This window comes from Oryzias melastigma, linkage group LG18, assembly GCF_002922805.2.
Source record: "Oryzias melastigma strain HK-1 linkage group LG18, ASM292280v2, whole genome shotgun sequence".
NCBI classification, from domain to species: domain Eukaryota; kingdom Metazoa; phylum Chordata; class Actinopteri; order Beloniformes; family Adrianichthyidae; genus Oryzias; species Oryzias melastigma.
Window position 1 is genome coordinate 22,457,741 of NC_050529.1, and position 11,386 is coordinate 22,469,126.

General features: G+C 40.2%; 1 protein-coding gene across 3 annotated transcripts in view; it reads left to right on the top strand.

The window, feature by feature from the left end:
* LOC112156028 (equilibrative nucleoside transporter 2) overlaps positions 1 to 11,385 on the top strand; it is a 14,819-nt gene extending 3,434 nt beyond the window's left edge. For all 3 annotated transcript variants that reach the window (XM_024288153.2, XM_024288154.2, XM_024288152.2), the window contains exons 2-13: positions 56 to 112; positions 1,173 to 1,254; positions 2,834 to 2,979; positions 3,052 to 3,191; positions 3,971 to 4,105; positions 4,179 to 4,276; positions 6,959 to 7,028; positions 7,337 to 7,515; positions 7,583 to 7,685; positions 7,767 to 7,852; positions 7,928 to 8,127; positions 10,501 to 11,385. In XM_024288153.2, the coding sequence (XP_024143921.1) occupies positions 81 to 112; positions 1,173 to 1,254; positions 2,834 to 2,979; positions 3,052 to 3,191; positions 3,971 to 4,105; positions 4,179 to 4,276; positions 6,959 to 7,028; positions 7,337 to 7,515; positions 7,583 to 7,685; positions 7,767 to 7,852; positions 7,928 to 8,127; positions 10,501 to 10,612 (1,383 nt within the window). In that variant the 5' untranslated portion in view covers positions 56 to 80 and the 3' untranslated portion in view covers positions 10,613 to 11,385. The remainder of the gene's footprint in view (positions 1 to 55; positions 113 to 1,172; positions 1,255 to 2,833; positions 2,980 to 3,051; positions 3,192 to 3,970; positions 4,106 to 4,178; positions 4,277 to 6,958; positions 7,029 to 7,336; positions 7,516 to 7,582; positions 7,686 to 7,766; positions 7,853 to 7,927; positions 8,128 to 10,500) is intronic.
* Position 11,386: the final 1 nt, after the last annotated feature.

The window sequence follows — 11,386 nt, forward strand, 5'->3', positions numbered from 1 at the left end:
TTCTGAAAGCTTTGCGGGTCAGGCTGACACCTCTTCTCTGCCGTTTGTCTTCCAGCATCAACACAAAGCGCCGCGTCAGTATGAAGCCACGAACAAACGCTCCTCGTGACCGGTGAGTTTCAACCAGTCCGACTCTCACTTCCTGATGTTTGCTGTCCTCCACAGAACTTTTATCTCCAGCACTCACTGTTCTGTACTGGTGGACCTGATGTGAACGAGCTGTTCCTCATCTCTTTACCTGTGTGTGTGTGGGTGTGTGTTTGTGTACTGTATATTTACTTGAGTGTGCATGTGTGTTTTCTTCATGTGTTTGTGTGTTTTTGTTTGTTTTCATCATTCTTTTGTGCTTGTATTTGCATGTGTGTGTGTTCTTTTTTTTCTTGTGTTTGCATGTGTGTTTTCTTCAACTTTTTGTGTGTTTGTGTTTGCTTGTGTGTACGCATGTGTAAATGTTTTCTTCCTGCGTTTGAGTTTTTTGTGTGCTCGTGTGTGTTTTTGTTTTTCTTGTGTTTCTGTGTATTTTCTTCAACGTTTTGTGTGTTTGTATTCGCTTGTGTGCACGTGTGTGTTTTCTTAATCATTTTGTGTGTATTTTTTATGTGCTTTTTCTCCCTTTTGTGTTTTCTTCCTGTGGATGTTTTTCTTTTGTGTATGTGTGTGTGTTTTCTTCTTCATGAGTGTGTATTTGTTACGTGTGTGTGTTTTCTTCTTGTGTGTGTGTTTTACATACATGTGTGTGTTTTCTTCATGTGCGTTTTCTTCTTTTGGGTTACGTGTGTGTGTTTTCTTCTTGTGTGTGTGTTTTATTCATGCATGTGTGTGTATTTCTTTTATGTGTTTTTGTATGTGTGCGTCTATTCTTTGTGTGTGGGGGTTTTTCTTCGGTTGTATGTCATTGTTGACGTTTTTGCGTGTCCTTTATGTGTGTGTGTGGGGGCGGGGGGGGGCGTGGTTATGTGTGGGGGTTTCACATACTGGTATGTGCGTGTTTTGTTTTTCATATGTGTTTTCTTCTTTTGGGCTTTGTGTGTGTTTTCTTCTTTGTGTGTGTTTGCTACAGGTGTGTGTGTTTTCATTGTGTGTGTCTTCTTCTTGTGTAATAATTCTAACGATGGATTGGATTTTCTGTGCTCGTTTGTGTTTTTCACATGTGTGTGTTGTGTTTGTTGTAGGGGCTGCTTGGTGGGAATCATCTTCTTCATCCTGGGATTGGGAACGCTGTTGCCATGGAATTTTTTCATGACGGCCTCACGGGTAAAAATGAACCACTCAGCTGATGGTGGATCTCAGTCTTTGACATGTCTGACATGAAACTGAAGCTGCAGGTTTTAGCAACATAATTTAAGGTTTAAACACAAACACACGACTACAAGATAGAACATTTCCATCAACATTTGCATTCTTATAAGTAGGAGACAGCAGGCGGGTTGATGAGAAAACCAACAGGGTTCTGAATAGAGCTGAAGTGTCAGAATGCAGGTTTGACGGGTCACATGTGAAGGAATGACGGCTCAGAGTGGACTCTCAATATTCACCATAAGTTCTGTTCTGAAAATAACCTGCAAAATATTTACCTTTTATTAACAACTCTTACAAATGCTGTAAAACTCTTCACTACAGACTTTATGCACTTTTCTCAGACAGACATGAACATTTTCACACTTTTCTCTCTTGATTAAACTCTCAAAGTTCATAGAAAAATGAGTCAAAATAATAGTAATAAAACATTTTTGCCAATTGAGCCCTTTTCGTATAGGAGACGTTCAGGCAATCAGGACATAAAACACAATCTCTTATTAAAAAAAATGTTTAAAGTGCACAAACAAAAATATCTGTAAAGAACGAGATAGTGAAAGTGAACCGGGTCATAGTGAGTCAATGGTCTGTCCATTTCCATGATTTTAGACAAATCATATATTTACTTTTTAGGATATTTTTTGCATTTTTGTTTTGTAAATGTACATTAAATTATTTTTTACAGTGACACTAATAACAGAAGGATATCTCAGATAAAGTCTGAGGTAATAAATACATCAATATTCAAGCAACCTTTACTTAAAAAATAGTTTATTAACTCTCATTCGGGAATCGATTTTCTTTGGAGGAATTTGTTTTCAGAAGCTTTTAGTCATTTTTATGGTTGGAAGTCAGAGTTGAGTTAAGTTATTGATTCCTTCAGTCTGTCATCAGAGAAATTGACATGAATTATTCATGTCAATTCTTTTATTGTCATCTCAGCTTTGATTGCTTCCATTAACTGCTGACCACTTGAATGCTGGGAAGTGAAGTCAGCGAAAAACATTGAAAAATGCTTTTGGAAACTGTTTTCTGATGATGGAGGACATATGTAAAGAAAATTGAGCTCAAAACGGCATCATTGTAAACCAGGAGCAGACACGGGCTTCAAGCTCTCAGCTCCTCTCCAGTCTGATTCAGCCGCTTGCTGACAAATAGATCCATGAACGTCTTTGTTTTTCTCTGGGTCCAAACTGTACGACCGGAAAGCTCCAATAATGCTCACCATTTTTGAAAGTGTAAACGGGGAGCTCTTAGTCATGGCTGATGGGAAGTGGGGTGGGGTTGCTCTTCGCCCACAACTCAAAGTCAAATTTCTAAAGAACTCCTGCCGCTTTGTAGAAACTGTCCTAGAAAATGATGCAAGTTTTTTCAAATTTTGTCTAAAAACAGCATAAAGTTCTTACGTTTCTGATTGATCATGGTTGTGTGAATTTTACTGGTAAACTATCTGTTGTTTTGGCTCATTAGTGGGCGGTGTTTGGTTGGTGTGTAGCTGCAGCATGCATCCTAACCTCGTCCTGCGTTGTTCCTGCAGTATTTCGAGAGACGCTTAAATGGGACGGAGATCCTCAACGGCACAGCGCGTGAGCCAAAAAAGTACCACTTCAACAACTGGATGACCCTCCTGTCCCAGCTGCCCCTGCTGGTCTTCACGTTACTGAACTCCATCCTGTACCAGTGGTCAGTGGTGTTCTGGAAAGCCGTTATTTTTAAAAATTTCTCTGGAATCACGAATGCGCTGCTGCGTTTCAGGATATCGGAGAAGGTCCGCATCGCCGGCAGCCTCGTCCTGATCCTGCTGCTCTTCGTCTTCACGGCGGTGCTGGTTAAAGTGCCCATGGAGGAGGACCGCTTCTTCTCGGTTACCATGGCAACCATTTGGTTCATCAACTGTAAGTGGGCGGGGCCAGGCATGTGCGGGCAATAGGGTTGGGCATCAATTGGGTTTTATTTGGTTCTGGTGCCAAAGCGTTTCTTTGGTTTCAGTTTCAGTTCCTAATTGGTGCCAATTTCAGTACTTCAGTTATAAAAATAATGCCTACATCTTCCCAAATCAACACATTTTCACTCCCAAGTCACTTATTGATGCATGGTTAAGATCTCTGCTTCAAAAATTGATGTTTTGGGTGTTGTTGTTTGTTGTGCTGGCTGTTCGATTAAATCAGAGCACCCCAACCTCTTTTGCGCCATCCGGCGGTGCAACAAGACAAAACGCTGGTCTCGAATTAGTATTTTACCCTCGTATCAGGTCACTGAAAATGTCACATGCCCAAAGTTGAGTTCCTGATTGGCTGATGTGACGCAGTGACTTGTCAAACTTCTGTGACCAGCTGTGAAATGCAGCCAGACATTCGAGCGTTGCGCGGCGTGCACTCTCATGCTCTCCCTGTCAGCGGCTTCATATGAGCCCGCCCACTGTCCCATGAATGGCAAAAGGATTGGCTAGAACTACAAAGTACTGAAGAGAGTTGAAGTGATTGACATGTCCAAAGACCAATAGACCTTCAATAAAACTCGGCACTGAAATGTGGCACCGTTTGCAGCAGCTTCTTTCGGTTTCGGTAGAACCGCGTAAATCATAACGGTTTCTAGTTGGAATCCGAACTTCGGTACCCAACTCCAGCAGGCGAGTTGTGTTTGTCGGCTGATGGCGCTCTGGTGCTGTGTGCAGCGTTCGGCGCCGTGCTGCAGGGCAGCTGCTTCGGCCTGGTGGGTCTGCTGCCTCAGAAGTACAGCTCCATCTTCATGAGCGGCCAGGGCCTCGCCGGGACCTTCGCTGCACTCGCCATGCTGCTCGCCATCGCCAGTAAGCCACACAAACGTCCTGTTGCTAGGTAACGGAAAGCCCTTCATAAAAACTGTGCTGCTGCTCCTCACAGGTGAAGCAGACTTTGAGCCGGCGGCTTTGGGTTACTTCATCACTCCATGTGTGGGAACGCTGGTCACCCTCCTCAGCTACCTGCTGCTGCCACGCCTGGTCTGTGAGCCTGTTACCCATAATGCATTTAGATCTAGACAAACTGCACACATCCTTACTAACTGGTTAGGAGTTTCTAACCAAAACAGTTCACTTCTGTCCACCAAGACTACTTTCTGATCAGGTGCAGCAGCTTCTGCTGCTGACCCAGAAACTGTTCTAGGATGTCCGTCTAATGACGTTTTGGTGGCTGGAAGCTGCCAGTTCCCAACCCTCCTCCACGTTTGCCATGGATGATGCGACTGGGTGAAGGTGCAGCCGTGTGACTGCTATTTCAGGCTGCAGTTTTTGACAGAAACCAGCCGCTGCGGTTCAGGGAGGAAGTCCAGACTCACGCAGAAGTTTCATATTTGGGATCAGCAGAACCTCTGAAAAACATGAACGTCTACAATCTGTTTGTCACTGTTATCACTTTGTGTTTAAGATGACTTTAACACGTATCTTTGTCTCTCAAACTCCACTTTTAAAGCTCAGAAACGACAAAGATAAGGAGGAGAATTTGGGTTCAATTCAGGATCAGCTTGTAAAAATAAAATGAAATTGTAGACTTAACTTGAATTTAAAAACTATAATTCTAAAACTAAATGAAAAACAACTACTGTTTGTTTTCAGTCTTTAAGTCACAGTTTCAATTTAGACCTTTCGCTTTCAGCATTGACCCAAAATGTACTTGGGGCGGGGCTACCAGGACATGAAAAGAGGTCATACTGACGTCATTTCTTCTCCAAATCGGTGTCTTTTGTTGGCACCATTGACAGTATTTGAGAACTGGAGTGGGGGAGTGTGGCATCACCCATAGAAAATGGCTTATTTTAGTACATCAGTATTTAACTTGAAAATCTATCACTACAGATAATATATTATACATTTTTTTTTCATTATAAAATGTCTTTATCACAAGTTATAATACTGACCAATCAGATGCCTCGGTTAAAACATGTGGTGCCTGTCAGCCTCGCTGCGAACATTCGAAACGTTTGATTTTTCCTGTTTTCAGTGGAAGGGGTGTGGCTTTCCAACAAACTCACTTCTGATTGGTGAGAGTGGTTTCCATAGAAATAATGACTCGAACCAATCGCTGCTTGCTAAAGTGGTTTGGTTCCAAAATGCCAAAACAGCTAGCATAATGCTACAATATTAGCTAAACTCCACATCTGCCTAAAGAACTTTAAACATTTCTATTTTTGCCAAAACAGCTAGCATGATGCTATGTTAGCAACATTTCTCTGAAAATGTTGAAACTGAAAGCTCGCTAAAATATTTAGTAAAAGCCAAATTAGCCCAAAAAACTGGAAAAATGTCCAATTTTCCCAAAACAGCTAGCATAATGCTAAAATATTAGCTAAACTGCACATCTGCCTAAAGAAATTTACTTTTTTTTTTTTTGCCAAAAACATTTAGCATGATGCTATGTTAGAAAAACTCCAAATTAGCCTTTAAAAACTGGAAAAATGTCTAAACAGGCCAAAAAAAAGCTAGCATTTGAAATAAACGCTAATTACCAGATTAACTTAAAAAATCCAAAAGTTCCTGAAACGTTTAGAGTTTGAATGGTGTCTCTAGCTGAAAGTATGAGGAAGTTCATCATTTTCCAAGTGCAAAAAGTTTTTGAAGGATTTGAGCAATTCTATTTATTTCCTATGGGGCGTATTTAGCTCGGTATAGTTTTTGAATACCAAAAGTACAAGCAGTAATGTCCCGAACAAGCTGAGCGTTTTCATACAAAGATTGCTGAAATCGCTAAAAGTGTGACTGAGTTTTTATGCGTCGAAAAACAAACGCAAAGGAGCAGGAGAATCACTACTGTGTAAATGCTTTGATGCATTCACACAATAAACTCTGAAAACGAAAAAACTGAACTGAAACTATTAGACTGAAAGCAAAAGAGGAGAGAAACAAATATTTAAATGAGGTTTTACACTCACTTTAAGAATTTGACCACATAGTAAGAAAAAAAGACTGAAACTACAGTGAACCAATGAGAGCAGAGTTCATGCAGAGGTCGCACTTTTACTGAAAATTGACCTAAATTTCTTAAAATGTAGTAAAATGCTTAAAAATCCCTAATACATATTAATTTTCCAAAAATATTTAGCGTGTCACTTCAATATGAGCTAAACTCCAAATTACCCCCCCCAAAAAATGTATTCCAAATTAGCCAATAAAGCTAGCTCATTACTTAAATACTAACTAAACTCAAAAACAGCATAAATTCTAAACCAGTCAAAAATGTTAGCCTGTTGCTAAAATTGAAGCTAAACTGTAAATTAGCATATAAAACCCCAGTAAATAGCACGTTAGATAAAACATTAGCATTTTGCTAAAATATTAAGTAAACTTAATTTTTTTGAAAATTACTATAAAATATTAAAACATAGTACATGAATTTATTTAAATGTTTGTTGCTAATCGACTTACATTTTTGAAATGTGAAGACTTCCTCATTCATTTCCTATGGGGCATATTTTACTCAATATTTTGATAATTAGAAATAAACATTTTTTTAAGCCCTAATTGTCTGCTGGATTAACAATATTAACACAAACGTGTTTTTAAATAAAGTTGTTTTCAGTTTTTGTCTGTTTGGTGTGTAGTTTTTGCTGCAGCATCAGTGTAGAAGTCTTAGAGAAAAAAGTTTCTTTGGTTTCTGGATCTGATTTCTTTTCTGGTTTTGTCTCTCAGGAGTTTGCTCAGTTCTTTCTGAACGGAAGGAGCAAATACGAGGAGGAAACCACAGATGAGCTGCTGCAGGGTGAGCTCCTCTCCACGCTGTCGTTCATTCATGGCGTCTTTTCATAAGAGTTATCTGGATCTAATCGCTTTAGTTCCACATTATCTTGTTTAGTTGTTCGATTGAATTATTGAGGTTTGGTCACTTCAGCAGCTCACAGACGCTCTTGATTTGCCCTAAAACCAGTTTCCCCCTCAGGGATCAAGCAGCTCTGTTTAGAATTGAATGTTTATCAGATTACGCGGTGAGTCCGGACAAAGGCCGGCTCTGTGGAGCCAGCAGAGTCCAGCTCTTCTCCTAGCCGACGTTCTTCTGCGTCTCTGACACAGACGGCGGCAAAATGGAGAACGGCAAGATGAACGGTCACGCCAACGGGTCGCTGACGGCCGCCAAGAAAACTTATGCCGAGATGGCCTGTGGTCCAGAGGGGACCGCGCAGGCCTCCCAGCGCCTGCAGGTGGTCCAGCAGGAGCAGGCTAAAGCCTCGGTCCTGCAGGTCTTCAGAAAGGTGAGCCAGTTCTCCTTTCCTGAACGTCGGCGGATGAGGGTTTAAAGCCGTCTCACCCCTCCTCCAGATCTGGGTCATGGCCTTCTGTGTGACCTTCGTGTTCACCGTCACTCTGTCCGTGTTCCCGGCCGTCACCGCGGACGTCAAAACCGCATTTCCTGGAAAATGGGGTAAAAAAACAAACAAAAATCTTGTCAGTCCAGCTCTGCAGTCGGTCTCTATCATGATGTCTTGATCATCTTTCCCCTCAGAGAACTACTTTACCTCCGTCTGCTGCTTCCTCATGTTCAACATCTGCGACTGGTTGGGTCGGACGGCGACCTCGGTGGTTCGTTGGGTGAGCCCTCTTTGATTCAACAACCCCTGATTCATCCCACTGGAGTGTTCAAACTCCTCCCCCGCGTCTTCCTAGCCTCGTAAAGAGTCCTGCCTCTTCCCGGCGCTGGTCGTCTCCCGGGCGGTGTTCATCCCGCTGCTGATGCTGTGTAACGTCCAGCCCCGCCACTACCTTTCTGCCTTCTTCACGCACGACGCCGCCTTCGTCGTCATCATGGTCCTCTTCTCCCTGTCCAGCGGATACTTCGTCTGCCTCTCCATGTCGTACGCGCCGCAGTAAGTACGATCTCTGATGAGGCGGATCCTCCATTCTCTCTCCACCATCTTGAATTAAAACTTCATATCGAAGAGTTCCCAGATTGCATACAATTAAACTAAAGCGAAGATGCTGCCAATAAGAGGAATCAGGAAGTGATTTTTTTACTTAAGGAATGTGGAAATGTCGATTTGTTTTTTAAATTCCAGTGGTTCTGACCCTCCATTCATAGATTTTTGCATTTGGAGGGAATATTTCTTGTTATCATCTTTAAAGTTCTGCTCCAATCATCTATTTTAAAGTGTTTCCAGCATTTTTTTAGTTATGATGATGCTCTTTTTAGCCCAAATTAAAAAAAAATGTTTTCTAGAACACTGTTACTCTACGATTGTTGGACGTGGAGCAACCCCACCCCCACTTCCCCACCCCGTAGCCGAGAGTGTTTATAGAGTAATTTTTGAGCTATCCAGATGTACAGTTTAGATCCAGATTCCAGCTCAGACGAGGAAAACAAAGACGTTCATGGATCTGTTTATAAGCGGAGCAGAGCAGGAAGCTTCTGTCACTAATGTCATTTTTTTTCCCAAACTTTTCTGCTCCTGATTCACGGCAGTTTGAATTAAGAAATCCTTAAGTTTAATTTTCTTTATAAATGTCCTCCATCATGAGAAAAATGATGCAAGAAGATGTTAAAAACACCCATTTTTATTTGGAGTGTGTCTTTATTGAAGTGATTTATACACGTTTCTTCAAGTTAAATTTAAGACTTTTTAAGACGTTGCAAACGTTCAGACCCATTTCTCTGTCTAATTTCCAGCCCCATGGATGAAGAATAAACCAAATCTTTATCAGTAACAGAGAAACGTAATGAAGAACAGTTTAAATTCGGTAATTAAATTACAATTATTAAACTACAGAAAACTTTCATTCATTCATTACTCACATTTTGCTGCAGTGAAACCATCTGTGACAAATGAACCAAATTTGTGTAAATAGTTTGCTCTGATGCTGTCTTTTGGTTAAACGAAACAAAACGGATATCAATAAAACATTTAAGTACTGATGCATGTGTGCTAATCCAGAGTTTGAGATCGCTCAAAGGAAGATTAACAGACTACAAACATGGACGAACGCATACAGGCATCTGGAGAGATTCAGTTATTCCAGTTTGTGGAAAATAAAGGCAAATATTTAATTGATTGTTGTACAAAATAACTTGTTAAATGCAGGAATACTCCTCCTTTCTCATTTTCTCTCTCTTACAATCTTCACCTTGAACTATTTTCTTTGCATTATTTTCTCAAGGACTTTTAGTGATAAAAAAAATCATTTATTTTCTGCAAGTTTCACTTCTATCATTGCATTATTAATCATTATGTTCAGCAACTCTGTGAATCATTTATTGTGTATTTTTTTTGTCCCGTTGTAAACTAACCAACAAATAAACCGACTTCCAACCAGCATAGAAATATGTCTACTTGAAAGATGTAAAAGCTGCTCTGTGCCAAACAGGATCATCTCAGATCATCTCGGTGCAGCTAGTAACCAATGCTGTTCAGCATAAGATAATATGTGATTTTAAATCATAAAAGATCAAACTTTTTACCAAAGTTTTGCATATAAAATCTGTTCATTCTGGAGGTAGAGTTGAACAAACAAGACGTCTTCAGGTCAACAGGATGTAAAAACTTTCATAGTTTATCATCTATGTGAACCTCAGACATCAGTTTATACATTTAACTTATCTAAATTAAATAAATGATAATTAAGGAATCCTTATGTTTCTTTTATTTATGTGTTCTTTTCTCCTCTTTGTCCTCAGCAGTCTTACACTGCTGGGTTTTGTTATTTTAGTTTGGGGTTTGGTAGTCTTAGTTGCAGGCTTTGTTTATTTGTTTTCTTTAGGTAGTTTTGGTTAAGTAGACATTAGCCGTCAACAGTCTCCATGACTTATTTTATGTTTGGTCAAGGAGCCACCATGGAGAGATAAAAGAGACACATGTAGATCTTAAAAAAAAAAGTTGCGGTTTAAAAAAAATAAACCTTTAGACCAGAAAAGTTATGCAGAAATAGTTTTAGGCGGCATCATTTTTAAGACCAAGATATAAAAAATTCAAACTTCAAATGCTTTTTAAGGCCTTATTCCCAAATGTTTTAATTCAAGGCTTTTAAGACTTTTTCAGACCCTGTGGGAACCCTCTTGTTAAAAAAAAAAAAAAGTTTTGTGAAGATTTTACAGTGAGCTCCTGCAGGTTTGTTTTTGTGGACATGAAACCCTATAAAATAGTCAAAGATTAAAGAAGTCTCTAGTTTTATAAATATGGTGGATTTCAGTCATCAGTGGAAGTGAAAGTGTGGATGGTGTGGCTGACGCTGCGTCTGCTTCCCGTCAGGATGGTGGAGCCGAAGGACGCGGAGACGGCAGGAGCCCTGATGACCTTCTTCCTGGCTCTGGGCCTGTCCATCGGAGCGGCGCTGTCCTTCGGGCTCAGGGCTCGGGTGTAGTGCTGGACGGCATGGGACCAACCCAGGAAAACTGACAGTTTCCTTTTTAAAAGGAATCTTTAAAAGAAAACAAATGGAATTTGAATGTGCTTTAAGTTTCTGCTGAGCTGTCCTATTTTTAAGCTTTAGTTGCGATTTACTGAAAGCAGTTTAGATTGTTTAAAAAAAAAAAGGGACGTCATAGATTTATTTTGTTTTACTGTTGGGTTTTAGTTTGACATTAATCAGGTTTTGTCTGTTAGTATGTTTTGTACTTGTGTTAAATGTTTAACTTTGAAACATTTCTGGTAAAAAACGAGTTCATGTTTGAAATTCAGAAGATTAAAATTCCAACGGTTTTATGTGATCAAAGCAATTACTGCCATCTGCTGGTGAAAAGATGAACTGCTGCCTTGTTGAACTATGCTGTCTTTCGGGGTCCAGAAGTGTTATTCCTCTTAGGACAAAGGTAGACAGGATGTCAGGTCTGCCATGGACACCAGTGAAAATAAGGTTTAGCATGCTGCTAATGCTAATATGATAGCAAAAGGGTCAACAATCTCATGTCTTTGCCATCAGTATTGCAGTGATTCACCATTCCTTCACATGATTGTACTTTTATTTTTGCCAAATTTCCTCTTCAGATTCTCAAATGTGGCAGCTATAGTTTCTAAACGGTTCAAACTTCTCGACCTTCAGGTGTTTTTGGGACTTTGATTCTAAATGTTCCTGTTCTGTCTCATGTTTTTATGAAACTTGCCTACCCGTGCATGTCAATAAAGCAGAATCCTTCAG